The sequence below is a fragment of the Macrobrachium rosenbergii genome, chromosome 13, assembly GCF_040412425.1.
Source record: "Macrobrachium rosenbergii isolate ZJJX-2024 chromosome 13, ASM4041242v1, whole genome shotgun sequence".
Classification (NCBI taxonomy): domain Eukaryota; kingdom Metazoa; phylum Arthropoda; class Malacostraca; order Decapoda; family Palaemonidae; genus Macrobrachium; species Macrobrachium rosenbergii.
The window spans coordinates 14115557-14133152 of record NC_089753.1 but is presented as its reverse complement, the minus strand read 5'-3'; the positions used below and the strand labels follow the sequence as shown (position 1 = coordinate 14133152).

Sequence of the window (17596 nt, the reverse complement as noted above, 5' to 3'; positions counted from 1 at the left end):
ATTATTATTATTATTATTACTGATATATCTGAAACTCGAAGTTAGAGCAGCCCCTTGGAAAAGAAATTAATATCCATGCTAATTATTATTATTGTAATTATTATTATTCGTAGTTTTGATTCCATCCTCCTGTGTGTAGCTAAAGAAAATAAACACTAATTTCCTCCTTTTGTTTTTGCAGACACTTCTTACGAGAAGGCATGTGGGTCGGACAGGCGTGGGTCCGCCCCCGCTACGCCCATTCTGGGCGCGCGTCCCACCGATTCAACGCCCAACAGACTAGTGGTGAGTATATGTATTTGTAGTAGTTGTCTCATTATCAATGCAAATATACACATTCGTGTATTAGTTAGGAAATGGTGTGGATTTTGTCACATAATGAGGGTGCAGACTTTATTGCAATATGCTTTAATTTTGGTAAAAGTTTGTGTTTAATAATTGCAGGTGTTTAAGGAGATATGTAAATGACAATGCATATTTTCCATAAAAAGTTTTCATTTGAAAAACGAAGGTCACATTAACCTCAATTATTCCGTATTAGAAAGCGGTACCATTTTAATGAAAATCGATCGTACTGGGTTCATAAATTGCAAGATTTTAACGTCATTATTCCAAAGTTGGTAGAATTATAACGAACCAACAACAACAATATTTTTATAAATTGCAAGATTCTTTTGTCATTAGTACTCGAATCCCGATGAAATTCGATCGTTATATATGACGACGAAGCCAGTGTGGGTACGAAACACTTCATTGGCATGCCAGGTAGATTGTCATTAGCTGTGCCTTTGACGTTACAGATGGATCAGGTGTTCGTCCGGGTGCTATCACAGTGAGTGCAAGTAGATCGTTGGTATGAGGATCCGGGTAATGTCACTCAAGACTTATTAAGTGGTCAGGACGAGGTTTTTGTACTTGTGGAAGATCCAGAATCGAGTTAATTATTATATATCTAGTATGTGCAAGTTTTTCTTAATCTCGTACTTGTTATCTTTTCTGGGAAACGTTACGTACGTAATGGGTCCCATGGAAGTGTTAACAAACGAATGTGTACATCAGTGTTTACACAGGCACCTTGCTCGGATGCCTGCTCGCTCACAAAACAAAGGATCGAATTGTGCAACCTCCTCCCACATCTACTTTCAACTCTTTAATCGATACATTTCCTACAAGTCACTCGGAGTGAGTGTTTTTACATCAAGCCATTATGACTTGACGGTACATGAGCTGTTTTGTAAGGGGACATGTATCGTTCATTTCACTCACATAATGTTCGTGAAATTAGTTCAGATTTCCATGCATATAGAAATTTGACTCTCTTTGTGTGTGCTGACGCGTGCATGTGTACGTGCGTTAACGGAAGCATGATCACGATAAAAATGATAAAAGATAGCAGAGCGTATTCTTTGTAAACAGGAGGACATTCTTAAGGGCGAGTCGGTTACGTTAACGACTTACGGAGAATCGCTTTGACGTGGAGAATGTAGCATTTCCTATTCAATCCACTCATTAACTGCACAGTATGCTAAGTTCTCTTGTGACAACAGTGACGCAGTCTGCCGCCTTTGGAAGTCAGAGATAGAGTAATTTGTTTGTGTGGTTTCATGGCAAAAAGTTGCACATTTATAGCGACCAGTGTGGGCTAAAGCGCCGTTCGACCAAGGACAGGTTTTTCTTGAGATGTGTAGCGAAATCACAGTATTTTACAAAATTGGAATTGGTTCATCGTTAGCGAATTCCACAGTGTCTTCACCCAGTAACTTACAGTGTTCAAATCACACTGGGAAAAATCCGCGCTCTTGATTGTGTGGGTGATTAATTGGAAAGACACGTTAAATTTTCTGTGTAAAAAGAGATGACAGAGTCATCGTTAACAACACCCTCCCCCCCTTTTTTCTCTCTCTCTCTCTCCATCCGCTGTGGAACGGCATCCTGTTTGTATCCGAAATCTAGTTATAACTCTGTGTCGTCTCGAGTTGTCTTTTTGTTGCCCAACCCCCTTTGCGAGATTGTGTCACGAGCGTCCTAGTGTCCCAGTGATGTTGACGGTCCGCTAGTAGTGTGATTTAGAAAGTAGGGGAAAGCACCGTGAGGTTGATGTCGTTCTATCTAAACTTACTATGGTACGATTGAAGTTTAACAATGATTTATCGACGAGGTGTATATAAGGTTTAGACCAAATACCGAGGCATTCATGAATTGTTGTTTTTTTTTAGTGTTTTATTCACTTGTGTGACTCCATCTGCGTTAATGTTACACCAGGATAGTTTCGAGTAACTGAATATATAGTGTAAAACAAATGAGTTCAGTCGTGCAATGCCTGCTGTGAACAGTGTCGAAAATGAATCGAGTCGCCAGTGAAGCAGAAGTGCTGTCCGTCTCGTGGGACGACAGACGAGCTTCGAAAATGCTTCAGATATACGGCGGGAGCCAGGAAGCTCTCTGTTGGGACGACGGGGGCGCCTTCTATCACATTGGCAAATCGGTAATTGGATTTGTGTGTCGTTTGGTCTCTTCTCTGTGCTGTTTCTCCTTAATCATGGGCCGTATGTTTGGCATTCTAGTTTTGGTGTTGGAGGATGCTGGAGTAATGTCACTGCAACGGTTACATTTCCTATTCAACTATATATATATATATATATATATATATATATATATATATATATATATATATATATATATATATATATGTGTGTGTGTGTGTGTGTGTGTGTGTATATATATATATATATATATATATATATATATATATATATATATATGTGTGTGTGTGTGTGTGTGTGTGTGTGTGTGTGTGTGTGTGTGTGTGTGTGAGAGAGAGACTGTTGTATTAAACACAAAGAAATCTTAGTTTTACAAAAGAAACTTCAAGTTTAGTGATTGCTTGATGCAGGTAGCCCTGTGCCCTGATAAGAGAATGAACTTTGAAAGCATGCAGGCAGACCCGAGAGTGCGTTTTGTTCAGGTCACAACGTGAGGTTAAAGATCAAACTTGATATTTCGCTGAGGTCATGACAGTGCAACGGCTGTGAAAATTTCTCTCTCTCTCTCTCTCTCTCTCTCTCTCTCTCTCTCTCTCTCTCTCTCTCTCTCTCTCTCTCTCTCTCTCTCTCTCTCTCTAAAAAGCTGAAACCAGTGGTTTGTTGTTTTTGTCATTGGTAGTAATATTAGTAGCATATAAGCTGAATTTATATTGACATCATTATGTAATCGTTAGGTACATGCTTTCTGATTATCCCTAATGACATTCAGTTAGGTTAATGCTTATGTTGACATTTCTGCACCTCCCATTAGGCGGCCGTACATTAAACAACACAAGTTCTTAACGGTTTCAACAGTATTAACATTGAACATCCCTTCCCGAACCCTTGGGACCATATCCCTGCAATCGCCCTTACCAAGGGCATCCTAATCCTCCCCTCCACTCACCCCTCCACTCCCCCCCCCACAAACACACTTTCCTGACGACTTCCAGGCGCGGCTCATTTGCCTGCAGACGATCGACATTTGATGCTATAAAGGTGGTAACACGGCGGTTATAACACGTGTGGGTAGTCCTTATGGCCCCATTGCAACGCCATTGGTTTGGTAGTGCAGTGTATATGGTCTCTCTCTCTCTCTCTCTCTCTCTCTCTCTCTCTCTCTCTCTCTCTCTCTCTCGATGAATTCCTTAATTACTGTGGACCACTGTAATTTAAGTATTTCTAGAGTTCGCCAAAATCTCTCTCTCTCTCTCTCTCTCTCTCTCTCTCTCACAACAGTGTGTTTTTAAATCACCTGATGTTACTTGACTTTAATTTTCAAGTTTCTTCAGTTTCATATTAGAGTCTCTCTCTCTCTCTCTCTCTCTCTCTCTCTCTCTCTCTCTCTCTCTCTCTTCTGGTGTCCCGGACTCGTCGAGAAAAGGTGAAATCCGTTTTTGGAGATGATGTTAATTTTCACAGGATGTGATCTCACGCCGTGACGTCCCCTGATACCTCCGGGCGAGTTAAAGAAAAAAAACCACGCAGTCTCTTGTTGCAAACACAAGTCTCACGTACGCGCCTTTAGGAGAGGGTAACAATGCTTTTTTTTATTTCTTTTTAATTTATATATAAATGTAAATAATTATGTATATTTATATATATAGGTTTAGCTCGAACTGTACTTACCTCAATGTTAAAACCCAGTACTTACGACAGGGGTTGTTCCACTATGTGACTCGACCCTTTTGGGCATCCTGTACATGTATCTTTGCTACGCCTCTCACAGGATGGAAGCGGGGTGTCCAATAAACTAGCCTCTCACGAGGCACAATTCAGTTCAATTCACGTTCGCACCTTCAGAGATTTCAGGCTAAACGGGGGAAGGGTGACGAAAGGAGGGGTGGGCGCAGGTTGTACAAACGAGGTAGTGAAAATTGGGGTGAGGTTTTTTTTTTTTTGGGGTGGGGGCGGGTGGTTAATGACTGATGAGCTGAGATCACTGGAGGCACGGTGCTCCGCTTTTCTTTCGTGATGACACAATTTTGTTTTTGTAAAGTTTCTGTTGATTTATATATATATATATATATATATATATATATATATATATATATATATATATATATATAATATATATATATATATATATATATATATATATATATATATATATATATATATATATATATATATATATATATATATATATATAATGTATAATATATATTTTAAACTTTTATCTTGTTCGCTTTCTTGTTAAGCTCAGCTGTTCTATAGCCATCTTGTAGTTGTACCCAGTATCCGGTTGCGGATTTGAAAGAAACGCGATTAGCGCAGAGAAAATCATAATAAACGGCTGGAAGGTGGAGTTTCGGGTTGATATCTTCACGTTATGGTGTCAGGACAAGGATAAGCAAGAGAAGGTTGATGATGAGATTTCCGGTGGTTTCTTTTGTGATAACAACCACCTTCCCTATGACCTTCCTTCCTTTTTCACCCCCACCCACCCCCTCCTTACACACACACACACACACACACACACACACACACACACACACACCTTTTCTACCCTGCGCTTCGTCCTTTGGCCATTGTAACAATCACGCGCAAGCGGCCGACGTTTGTGTTCGGTTGGCCTATTTGGGATGGCCGGTGGTGGGGTTGGGGGTGTTGCATTCAAACCGGCCTTAAATTGGGGTCCGGTGAAAAAAAAAGGCATTGTCCTCTGGATGCATAAAAGAAACCCTTGTTATTGTATGATTTCGGTCCCAATAATAGCAAGGCGGGAAGCTTGGAAAATCTCTCTCTCTCTCTCTCTCTCTCTCTCTCTCTCTCTCTCTCTCTCTCTCTCTCTCTCTCTCTCTCTCTCTCGGGTCACAGGTAAATAGAGAGAGAAAGAAATGACATCCGTGGATGATCAGTACTGTGCCAAGGCATATGCCAAGACGTCTTTCAGAAACGGGAGGACCTCTGAAGATGTTCACCTGGGTAATCGATAAGACTTGATTGAAGACACAAATCGATTGTCTTGTTATGGAACGAGCGGGAGTGGGTGTGTGCAGTTCTGTAATCCCAGCCAAGGTAACGTTTAGTGTTCTAACACATCGTTGGCGGTTTTGCCCGATTCACACGGCTTTTTTTTTCCTAAGCCTCGGCGGGAATTTTCATCTTTCATCAGAAGAACCACCGCTATTCCAATGACTTAACGTTTCCGGATTTTGGTTTTTCCTGTATTGCACCCTTTTTCTAGAATGCATTCATTCGAGTGGAAGTTGAAAGTTGCGTCATTATCTTGAGTACACGCTGGAAGTTGTTAATTTTTCATGTTCATTTTTTTTTATTGTCGTTGCTTTTGTGGTCGTTCATTTTATTCCTATATTGTGAACTCCTTAATTGTTATGTATCCTGTTGAGACCATTAATGTTTGACATGCCCCTTGCTACTAGTAGAGAAACGACTTTTAATTCCATTAGTTAACCCTTTTAGTTTCCGTAAAAGAAAACTATTGTGTCGGCTTGTCTGACCGTACGCACTTTATTCAGTCCGCACTTTTTCTCTCCGCCCTCAGAGCTTAAAAACTACTGAGGCTAGAGGGCTGCAAATTGGTATGTTGATCATCATCCATCCTCCACTCATCAAACATACCAAATTGCATCCCTCTAGCCTTTGTAGTTTTTATTTTATTTAAAATTAAAGTTAGCCATAATAGTGCTTCTGGCAGCGATGTAGGATAGGCCACCACTGGGCCATGGTTGAAGTTTCACGGGCCGCGACTCATACAGCATTATACAGAGACCACCGAAAGCTAGATCTATTTTCGGTGGAGTAACTTTTATGACTGAGAATGACATTTATTAGTGTTTTGACCTTTCGTCTGAAGGATTACCTTTGGTCCCACCTTTATTGCGTCGCCTGTTTACTCTTGAAACAGATCAATCAATCACCCTTTTGCGCGCCTTATAAGTCGTCTGAGGATGACGGGCGTCCCTAATCTGGCTGACTGGATATTAAACAGACGCGACAGGTCTTCTTGCTCTGTGAACCTTTTAACCTCCCGCAGAAATTGATTATCGTGAAAATAGGTTGGGTGACCGTGCTGGGTGTTTTCAACGTCGGTGCTGTCTGTTGTTTCTCATTTTGTTGTTGTTGCTGCTGCTGCTGCTGTTGTTCGTAAGACCACAATTCCTTTTTGGTCCTTATCGTTGTCTTTGTTCTCGTTCTCGAAATGGAGGATTTTGTTTAGATGTCATTCAGCGGTCATCCTACTTGCACACTTATTCCCTTATGGCTTTCTGTAATAGGAAAACTATTGTGCCGGCTTTGTCCGTCCGTCCGCGCTTTATTCTGTCCGCACTTTTTTCTTTCCGCACTTTATTCTGTCCGCACTTTTTCCCTCCGCACTTTTTCTCTCCGCCCTCAGATCTTAAAAACTGAGGCTAGAGGACTGCAGATTGGTATGTTGATCACCCACCCTCCAGTCATCAAACGTACCAAATTGCAGCCCTCTAGCCCCAGAAGTTTTTTTTTTTTTATTTAAGGTTAAATTTAGCCATACTCGTACTTCTTGCAACGATATAGGATAGGCCACCACCGGGCAGTGGTTAAAGTTTCTTGGGCCGCAGCTCTTACAGCACTATGCCTAGACCACCGAAAGACAGATCTGTTTTCGGCGGCTTTAATTGTACGCCACGTGGTGGCTGTACAGAAAACTCGATTGCGCCGAAGAAACTTGTTTTATATAAAAGACAAAAGCTATATACTTTCTTCCCTCGAAGGCGTTTCCTCAGTGCAAGGTTATACCAGCACTTTCGTTTTTGTTCTAACGTCCCATATCCTCTTCCTGTGCCCATTATTTGCTTGTCACGGTGCCCTTGTGTTCGCCTACATCTTCCATTTCCCTCAAGAGTTCTGCTTATCAGCTCCCAGTCGCCTTTGTATGTCATTCTCTTCGGCATTCAAAATTTGTCGAGTAGGTCTGTGCTTATTGTATCACTACTTTTCGTCATTCACACTTACTACACGAGTCTCTCTGGGAAGCTTGAAATTCTCTCTCTCTCTCTCTCTCTCTCTCTCTCTCTCTCTCTCTCTCTCTCTCTCTCTCTCTCTCTCTCTCTCATGAATGTGATGTTTATGGCCGGAGACGTGTATCTGCAACGTGTCGGGCGTGTTCGTCTTCATTAGAGGAGTGATGAAGGGTTGCCGGGTGTTGGGGGAGGGACGTGCAACCCGGGTTGGGGGGGACGTGTGTAGCACAAGACGAGCTCGTTAGAGAGGTAGATGCTGAATTGAGGCTGTACTGAAATGAAAAGAACCAGTCATGAGAGAGAGAGAGAGAGAGAAATTAGGGGCGAAGGGCGATTGGAGGTGTATAAGAAGTACTTCTTTAAGATTCAGAATATGCTTTTTGCTAAAGAAAGATGCTTGTATTTTTTTTATTTACTTTTAATCATCTTTGTCTATGAAGGTAGTCTTGGGTAATGTTAAATATCAGTTGATAGAATATTTAGTTGAAAAATGGGCGAAAAATACCACGAAGATCGGCAGTTCATATGTAAAGGATTTTCTTTCACGAAGGAAAATCGCCGGAAGTTTAGCCATTGGGGCTAAGGACCCGCACGTACGTATCCCTTTTGTTTAATCGTATCCGGATCCGGCCACGAATCGCCTCCACAAAGCGAAGTAGGAATCGGCTTGGCAGGATGCACATTTTTATACAATGCCTGGAGTGACGCACGTGCTAATAACAGTACAAAGCGTTACGCCGGGATTTTGCAGGGTTGGTGGAGGGTTATGGAAGGGCGACTCTGGCCCGAGACAGGATGTTGTGCTGGGGTTGGAAATGATGTGAACCTGGTCTTCGTTTACCGCTGAACAGCAGATTTCTGCTTATTATTAATAGTCTTTGAATTATGAGCTGAGCTTCTAAAGCTTGTTTAATAAATGTAGTATTAAATATTTTAACTGAGCTTTTATTTTATTTTAGCTTATTTTAGTTTCATCAAGTAAGATGTCGGTCTGTGTAGGGGCGTTCTGATCACCAGTCTTGGCCATCTGGGCGCCGATCTTCTTGCAGCATGCTTGCAAAAAGCAGGAGTTTCTAAGGAAACTTGAGATCGTAGCTCCAGGCTTCCCTCCTTCTTTCACCCGCTGCTCCAGTTATAACAACAACCACCGTTCCCCCCAAAATCACTCTCATCTACATATAATCATCAACGGTATAATGATCATTGCATCCTCTACCACCTTCTGTCGTCTAAGGGTTTAATCTCCCGCCCACGTCCGGTATCGCCCCAGGCCAGGGCTACAGGCGGGCACGAGCTATCTGTTCCTCCTCCATTTTCGTGTAAAAAAAAAGTAGCTCTGGTGAGCGTCGTGCAGTGTATCAGGGAAGGCGTATGCCGCACCCGCCATCTTTTCCGTTACTGAGAATATGATGTATGAAGGCTAGTCCATATGTCTGTCTATGGGTCGTGGGTCACACGTCCCCTTCCCCCTCCTCCCCCTTTGCCAATTTAAGGTGGAAATTACGGAGTCAAAATGGAGTAAGGGCGTGGGGCGAATTGGGAAAGGAAAGGTGTAAATAAATATTTTTTAGGTCACTTCCGACGGCTAGCATTCAAAAAAATGTTTCCGCCGAACGTTTGATTTCAAGAACCCAGCTCAGGGATTCAGCCGAAATACATGGTTTTCCCGTGGTAACTTTGTTTTGTGTGATATTCCTTTGCTTTCATAGAACTCTGGTAAATATACAACAGGGTTTTCACTTAGGAATTATGAAGGTCGATTAGAACCTCTTAAATAACCATCGATTAACTTGCACTAGTCTCATCCACGATCTCCACATTTTGTTGCAGTTAAAAGACTTGGCATGGATGAGATTCTTATATTAAGGATAAACTTTCGCTTTAACCGACATAGGCATAAGAGTGACGACATTCCTTGGTTTATCCGAATTGCGCCATTTTATTCCATTTTGTTTATTCATTGGCACTTAAGAGTAGCATTTCTGAAGTTTCTAACATTTTGTGTGTGTGTATATATATATATATATATATATATATATATATATATATATATATATATATATATATATATATATATATGTGTGTGTGTGTGTGTGTGTGTGTGTGTGTGTGTGTGTCAGTGTTATTAGGACATTGCTAATGTTGGCCGTAGAACTTGTCATTGCTCAAATCCATTTTAGTAAATGTCCTTTATAAACTAAACGTTCCCTGTATTTATGTATTGGAAAGTGACGTCACAGCATGAATCACTGATTAAAAATTTTTAGATTTGTCATACTTGTAACTTAGAGGCGAGCAGTGGTTAACCATGACATGTTTTATTAAGAACACCTTAAGTACTCGAAGAACGATCATAAGAACGGTTTCACGTAAATGACAAAACCTCAACATCCTGCGGCTGTTGATGCCCCGTGGGACAGCCAACGTCATTAGCTCGAAGGAAACCGCTCGCGCGCTATGTACTTGCTCATATTCGCCCAGGTGGTGACGAATGTGTCCGTCCTTAAGTTTGCAGCTCTCTCTGTGAGTTCTTGGTTGCTCTTGAAACAGTTTGTTTTTTTCGCTTTTGGTTCGGTTTTGTGATCACCAAAATTGAATTTGATCGTGTTGAAAATTCGGGTTCAGTGTACAATTCGTTATTTGTTTTTACATTACTTGCTTCATGAATATTTTAATGTGAGACGTCTATAATTGTGTGCACGCATATTTATATAAATGATATATGGTACAAACATTACTTTGTAGTTAAGGAATTTAATCTTTAAACATAAATCAAATGTACAATAGTGTTAATGATCTTACGGAGTGATTACATTGTTTCTTCTAAATTATGCAGCGGTATTGGAAATTCTGGAGTTCCATGCAGTGTGAAATGTACTCGGGGAAATAGAAAAAGAAGTGATGACAACCTTACCATTAGTTAAGTGATAGGTTGAGTAATTGTGGAAACGCAGTGTAAGGAAATAGCATCCTACATTCCACGAGAGAATAAACAGCTTAAAAGACTTATTAAACCGGTGGAAAACATACTCTAGACTTGTATGTATGTTGCGAGTTACTGTAAAAGCGTAAGAAAACATATGCGTCAATAGCTGTGCCTGAATCTTAAATTTGACAGTTGTTTCATTGTCTGGGCGAACTCTGTGGGTGTAACAGGTTAACGTGTGTCTGAAAGTCTCAGTTTTTGCTCTGTGATTTTTGTGCTTACACAAGGTCACGAAGGAAGAGGAAGTAAAGGCGAATAATGCAAGAGACCTCTCCTTCTCGCTCTCTCTTTGTAGTATACAAAGGAAGCTAGGTTTTATAGAACATCCTCCTTAATTCTGCTTTCTCCCCCGAACAGAATTTCTTCAGCAAGCGTTCGTTCAAGAGCAACCCGCTGAAGAGGACGAAGTCTGTCACCAAGTTGGAACGCACAAGACGCGGCGGAAAGGGCGGCGTTGGGGGCCTCTTGGAGAGCGACCCTCTGAGTTTGGGATCCGCCACCGCCCGCCTCCGGTCCTCTCGATCGCACGAGAGCCTTTTGTCTAGTCACAACATGATGAATACACTCGATCTGGCTGCTGGTAAGTAATAAGTAACCCCATTGAACATTGAATGACACTGTTTATTTTTCATTTGTTAATACAGTACTGTCTATTTGTGTGTGAGAGTGAGAGCGTAATAGTATTTAGGTCAAAATTCGTGCTAAAATATATAAAGTTTGTAATTAGTGTCTTGATAATTCATTTAAACTTGTACAGTATTATTTTCATATATTAATACCTTGTTGAAACGACCTGCAAATTAGTTATTAAAAGACAAACAAAAACTGTGTGTGTGTGTGTTCATGAGAGAGAGAGAGAGAGAGAGAGAGAGAGAGAGAGAGAGAGAGAGAGAGATACACGTTGTTATATATGATGCCACTTGATGATACATACTATGCATGCACTTGAATGGAGAAACTGAAACAAGCTTGTAAATCTATTCACAGGTGAGGTCACAATCAAACCTCTTCATGCCAGTATTCTTGGTCAGGAGCATTGTTTCCAGGTAAGCCATCTTCTTCAGCTGAAAAACTTGAGTAGATGCTCTTAAGAAAATATATTTAAATCCAAAATACCGAAGTCAGTTTTGCATTTTAATGCATTAACTTGACATAGAAGTATAATATAGAACTGTCGCCTAAACCGACCCCTTGTATTAATTGGTGACCCTCTTCCTCAGGTAACCTCCCCCACCGGCACACGGTATTTCAGCTGTCGAACAGCTGACGAGAGAGATCGCTGGGTGGACTCTCTTCGTAAAGCCGTCAATCCCAACTATGACAACATGAGGAGAACGGAAAATTCTCTCAAGATTTTCATTTTAGAAGCCAAAGGAGTCGCTAATAAGAAAAAGTAAGGCGTTGTCTCTTTCCGGTGATGCAACAATTCAGGATTACGTAATTAAGTTCTGTGATGTAATAGATGCATAGCCTTAATATGCAGGATGTTAATGTATACCTTGTGTATCAGTTTCATATATAAAACAGGATTTTATGTTTATAGGACGTTAAACCTTTTCTGTTATTTGACGCAATATAACTATACATTTTTGTAGAAGGATGAAAATAGTTTTTGAAAATATTGTGTCTGAATATTGATTGCAAAACTTTGGTTCAAAGTACAGTTTTGTAAATATTTTGTTAGGCACTGTTAACCTCAAACCTCTTCTTACAGGTATTTTTGTGAGCTACTGCTTGACAACTCCTTGTATGCCCGCACTTCTAGTAAACAAAAATGTGAGATGTGTTTCTGGGGAGAGCAGTTTGAGTTCCACAACTTGCCTTCTGTAGAGAATATCACAGTTGCCCTATACAGAGAAGGAGAAAAGAAAAGAAAGAAGGTAGATATTCCTTTTTTGATCATATTAGGCTTTGATAAGATGTTTTATAGTATATTTTCAGATTATTAAATATTGTGCTATTTAATGGATACTGATTTTTTGGAACCAGTGGCCCTACTTGAAGATTGCCGACTTATTTAAATATTATTTCAGGAAAAGAGCTTCCTTGTGGGTCAGGTCAACATCCCTGTATCGAATGTAACAAGTCGATCCCACATAGAGAAATGGTACCAGGTCCAACAGGACAGAGCTAATACCAAAGAGCAGGCAGCTCTGAGGATCAAGTGCAAGTTCCAGAGTATTGACATTCTTCCCATGGAATTGTATTGTGATTTCTTACAGGTAATTAGAACTTATCAAAGGCATCATTTTCTCTACAGCATTTACTTTGTCTTTAACTGTCCAGTAGTTGCAAGTGGGTAATATGATTGGTGATGGCAATTAGAACATTAATGCTCTTTGTATATTCAGTATTTTTTCATTAACAGTGTTCACTTCGTTACGTACAAAGGGTTGATATGTTAGTTGATGCCATCTGAACTATAGGATAATGATCTTTTATATGTTCAGTCACTTTGATTAATATGACTTTTCTCATGATTGTTTTTAAGGTTATGGCTGTGTGGTAATCTGTAATTTGTAGCACTTCAGCATCTGTTAATTTAGCTTTACATAAGGTGCTCGTAGTTAAGATGTCAAGTTGGTATGTCTTTCAAGTTACATAAGTGCTTATTTTCATTCATTAATTTTTTCCTTTACAGTATATGAAGAATAACTATGCTGTCATCTGCGAAGTTCTGGAACCTGTCATTAGTGTCAAGGCCAAAGAAGACATTGCCACAGCACTGGTCCATGTAATGCAGAGAGAAGGTTTAGCACGTAACTTCCTAGCAGACCTTGTCATGATGGAGATTGAGAGAATAGGTTAGTTCCCCTGGGTGTATTGAAGATCCAATATGATTACCTGGGTTGTTAAAAGAGATTTTTGAATGGAAAGTTTCAGAAGTGGATAGTATAAGTATTGTAAATTCCATCTGGGTTAGGAGAAATTAATAACGTTATACTGCTAAGATGTCACAAGATGGTACAGAATAGCCTTTTTGAAGGTATTGTTGCTAATTTAGGTGAGGCCATGTATTTGATAAAAGAAAACTTAGGTAACATGTTGCTTTAAGCCACAGGAATCAGGATTGCTGTACTGAATACATGTCAAACTAATATGTATCCCTATCTGTAGGTAATTTCCTTTTTTACCTATATATTTTCATTTTATTTCAGATGACTCTCATTTGTTGTTCCGTGGTAATTCGTTGGCTACAAAGGCTATGGAAGCTTTCATGAAGTTAGTTGGTGATAAGTATTTGCTAGATACTCTTAGACAAGTTGTCAACAAAGTCGTTGAGGCTGGCCTTGATTGTGAAGTAAGTACTGTTATAGAATGGTAATGTGATTTGTTAGTTTTATTGTCTTTAAATTTTTTGCTAAAATGGTCGATTGGTTAAAATTCTGACAAATATATATTAATTCTTCTGAAAGACTGAATAAGACTTCTTAGCTGGGTATATTGTAAGTTTTTGGACAGTATTATCAATTCTGATTTAAGCATCTGATGGTAATAAGGATTGTAATGTAAATTTTTTTACTGGAGTGTTGTAACTTATTCGATTGAAAATAGTAAAATAATGTAATAATTTTATTTTTAGGTTGATCCAATGAAAGTGCCGCAGATCTCATCCCTCCAGAAACAGCAAGAAAACCTTTTGTCTATAGTACGGATGACATGGTCAAGAGTCCTAAATTCCCACCCATACTTTCCCTTGGAACTTAGGGAATGCTTCTGCTTGTACCGAGAACGTCTGGCTAGTATTGGAAAGGCATCATTGAGTGACAATTTAATTTCTGCCTCAATTTTCTTGAGATTCTTGTGTCCTGCCATCCTATCCCCATCTTTGTTTAACATTACACAGGAGTACCCTGATGAACGAGCATCCAGGAACCTAACCCTTATTGCCAAAACACTTCAAACACTTGCCAACTTTACAAAGTTCCAGGGCAAGGAAAACTTCATGGAATTCATGAATGAATTCATTGAAATGGAACAAGCACAAATGAAGACTTTCTTGAAGCAAATTTCTAGTCCTGCAACCCACGACCACAGAGTCTTGGAATATGACAAAGATATTGATGTTGGGAAAGAGCTTTCATTGCTTCACACCTTCCTCTCAGAAGCATTACGGAAGCTGTCCTCTTCTTCAACTAAAATGAACGTTAACACTTCCCAGCAAAGGCATTTAGAAAAGTTGCGTATTCTGCTTGATGAGGTTAGTGTTGCACAAACACAGCCAAACATTAACATTGTGCAGCGGTTGTCATCATCTCACACCCCAGTTGAAACCCCAACTTCAGCCGGCCCTCCCTTCAGCCCAGATGCTGCCATGGTTGAAGACAGACTAGGCTATCAGTCTTTACAAAGGAATATTTTCAGGTATAACGATCCAACAGTAAGTGATGACTATCGTCCCTCTGCTCCAGCTCCAAGTCAAAATCTTCAGCCACCTCCAGAGACTCCCTCCACTCCCCGTCCTTCCACTTTACCCAGAAATACTTATCTCATGGGTTCTGCCAGGAAACCAGCAGTAGATCTTAATACTGCTGATGACTATGTCTTGTATTCTGCCTTAGAGCCTGACTGCAAACCAAAAGAACTAAACCCCCTTGGCCACAGCTGTAGTTATAGTCATTTACCTGCAGAGGCTGCCCAAAATCCATCTTCACCTGTTCACAATCATGGCCATGGTCATCATCATCACTTCCATAATCATGCTGGATGGTACAATAATCGACAGGTGTTCAATGGTCATTCACAAGTGAATGGTCATAGTCAGCCACACCAAAATGGGCACATGGTGTCCAATGGGAACCCAGAGGAGTCACTAGACATAAGTCACGAAGAGAATGACAGAAATTCTACGGGAGAAACTGAAGCAAATATGAAGGGTTCACAGACCTCTATATCGCAGTTATCAAATGTTGCATCATCAGGATATCAGAGTTTTGCCTATAGCCAGTCATCAAGTCCAGTAGACCCATCAATAACTCATCATGATGCTGCCAATAATAATGCAGCTGTGAACAACAGCAACAGCAGCAATAACAGTGGGGGAATGCATATTTCCCCTCATTTGACACCACCTCAACACTCAGCACCTCTTGCCTTTAACAATCCTATGTACAATTTAGATGCCACAAGTTCCCCTCGGCCTGTACCTCACCGAGGTCCTCGTTTAGCTTATCATCATCACCATCACCACCACCATCTCCATCAAGGTTCTCAACAACAGCAAAGTCCCGTTAGTTCGTCACTCAGCTCTGCTCACAGCGTTGAAGACCTTCAGTCAGTTCCTCCTATGACCCCTGGTATGCCTTCTAGTAGACCACAGCGAGCCCATTCTTCATCCAGCGAAGATAGTACATCATTGGTGTGTACTCCTCCACTTGAGCACAGAGCATTTAAGTCAGGTGCACCCCGCACCAATCCAAGATGTTTACCACCTGGCAGAAGCCAAACACAAATGGTTGCTAGCAGTGCTCCTGACCACCACCACTCTACCTCGGACCTCCTTGGAGGTGCTCAGTGTCGTCGAACAAAAGCATCTCGTCGCCAGTCAGCAGAAGTTGGTAGTGGACGAAGACAGAGGTACCAGTATGATAGTGACTCCTCAAGTGATGAACAACAGCCTCCTCCATCGCGTGTGCGGCCTCCTCGAGTAAACCATCGTGTATCTGAAACAAAAACTCTTGACGAGGTTAGTCTTGATTGTTGTTAGTTGTTAGTCCAGTGAATAAAATTACATTATAAGCAGTGTGGAATTTCCCCATATTAACTTTAATTATGTTTGATTGTGAAGCTCAGTTTTGTATTGTTTGTGCTTTAAAAACGTGGATAACATTTCATCTTTTTATTTCAGTATGAGCAAGAAATCTTAGCTTTGAGAACGGCTATGGAAGAAATGCATCACAAATTGGTCTCTGCTGACGAACATATGCCAGTTCGTCCTGGTGGTCCAGAACTTTCCCCTACTGATGTTGCCCAGTCTAACATACCCGAAGCCCTCCATCATCACCACTCCAGTAACCGCCTAAGCAGTAGTCCTCCAGTACAACCAGCTTCACGTTTCCAACATAGTCGGCACAACCACCAAGATAATCAGTACCATCTACCTCAGCACGCTATGGATACAGAGGTTCAAAGTGCACACATGAGAGACCTGATTCAAAAGTGAGTACTGTACCATTGTGTTTTATTATCTTTCTTTGTGAAATGCTTGAAAGAAGAAATAATATTTTATAAAATTTTCACTTTTATAATTTTGATTTCCTACTTGCAAGTATTTTCAATTCCTACATCTGTCTTTTGGTAGACTGCAAGAGCAATTCAGAAAAGAACAAATGAAGATGTCAGAGCTCATGACAGAGAAGGATGCAGTAATTCAAGCACAAGAAGACAGAATTAATGCGCTGGATCGTACCAACACGCAGCTGCTTTTGGCTTTGGAGCAGATCAGGGAGCTGTAAGTCGTCCCCCATCGCAAGAGTTGTGAAGACTTCATTACTCACCCGTAGGCATTGCTGATTGTTGCTTTGGGGCATGGCTAACCAAATTTCTTTAAACACACTCATTCTTCAGCAGTTTTCTGTTTTTACATAGAGTATAAAGAGTTACATCAAGAGAAAATGTTTTGGCAGATTATTATTGTTATAATAATAGCACTAAAGATTAAAATAATATAGTCCTTTCACTGTTCTCTGAAACTTGTTAATAGATTCAAATTGATTGTTTAAATGTTGTCTCATATGTATTAATAGTGCAGAAAGTTCATGTTGATGGTACCAAGATCATTAAGTGATTTCTGGCAAATATTGAGACTGTTTGGAAAGGAGGTAGTGCAGCACTTATTGAAAATGCAGTTGCTTAGCTTAAAAATGCTTTTGAAGCACAATTGTGGTGTTTGAAAACTGTCAGTGTTCATGTTCGCTGTTTTTGTCATGTACATAAATCACCATGTGATCAAGGAGCTGCTGATGGCTGGAAGAGTGTGTGGATTCTTCAGGAATATGTGATGCATTTTATACAAAAAGTAAAACTTCATATTTTCACACTAACCTACTTTCATGTTATTGCAGATTTGATTGCTATTGAAAGATGGCTTATTTTCTTGTAGACTATGTATTGTTGGGTTTCTT

The 17596-nt window shown here is 40.4% G+C and overlaps 1 protein-coding gene across 10 annotated transcripts in view; it reads left to right on the top strand.

Moving 5' to 3' along the window:
* LOC136844920 (ras GTPase-activating protein nGAP-like) overlaps positions 1-17596 on the top strand; it is an 850124-nt gene that overhangs the window by 830062 nt on the left and 2466 nt on the right. For 7 of the 10 annotated variants that reach the window (XM_067114267.1, XM_067114266.1, XM_067114260.1 and 4 more), the window contains 11 exons: positions 182-285; positions 10830-11052; positions 11460-11518; positions 11693-11865; positions 12187-12352; positions 12506-12694; positions 13114-13276; positions 13631-13773; positions 14056-16158; positions 16321-16631; positions 16774-16923. In XM_067114267.1, coding sequence (XP_066970368.1) covers positions 182-285; positions 10830-11052; positions 11460-11518; positions 11693-11865; positions 12187-12352; positions 12506-12694; positions 13114-13276; positions 13631-13773; positions 14056-16158; positions 16321-16631; positions 16774-16923 — 3784 coding nt within the window. Of the gene's footprint in view, positions 1-181; positions 286-10829; positions 11053-11459; positions 11519-11692; positions 11866-12186; positions 12353-12505; positions 12695-13113; positions 13277-13630; positions 13774-14055; positions 16159-16320; positions 16632-16773; positions 16972-17596 lie in introns of all 10 variants that reach the window. The other 3 variants (XM_067114264.1, XM_067114262.1, XM_067114265.1) reach the window with 2 other exon arrangements.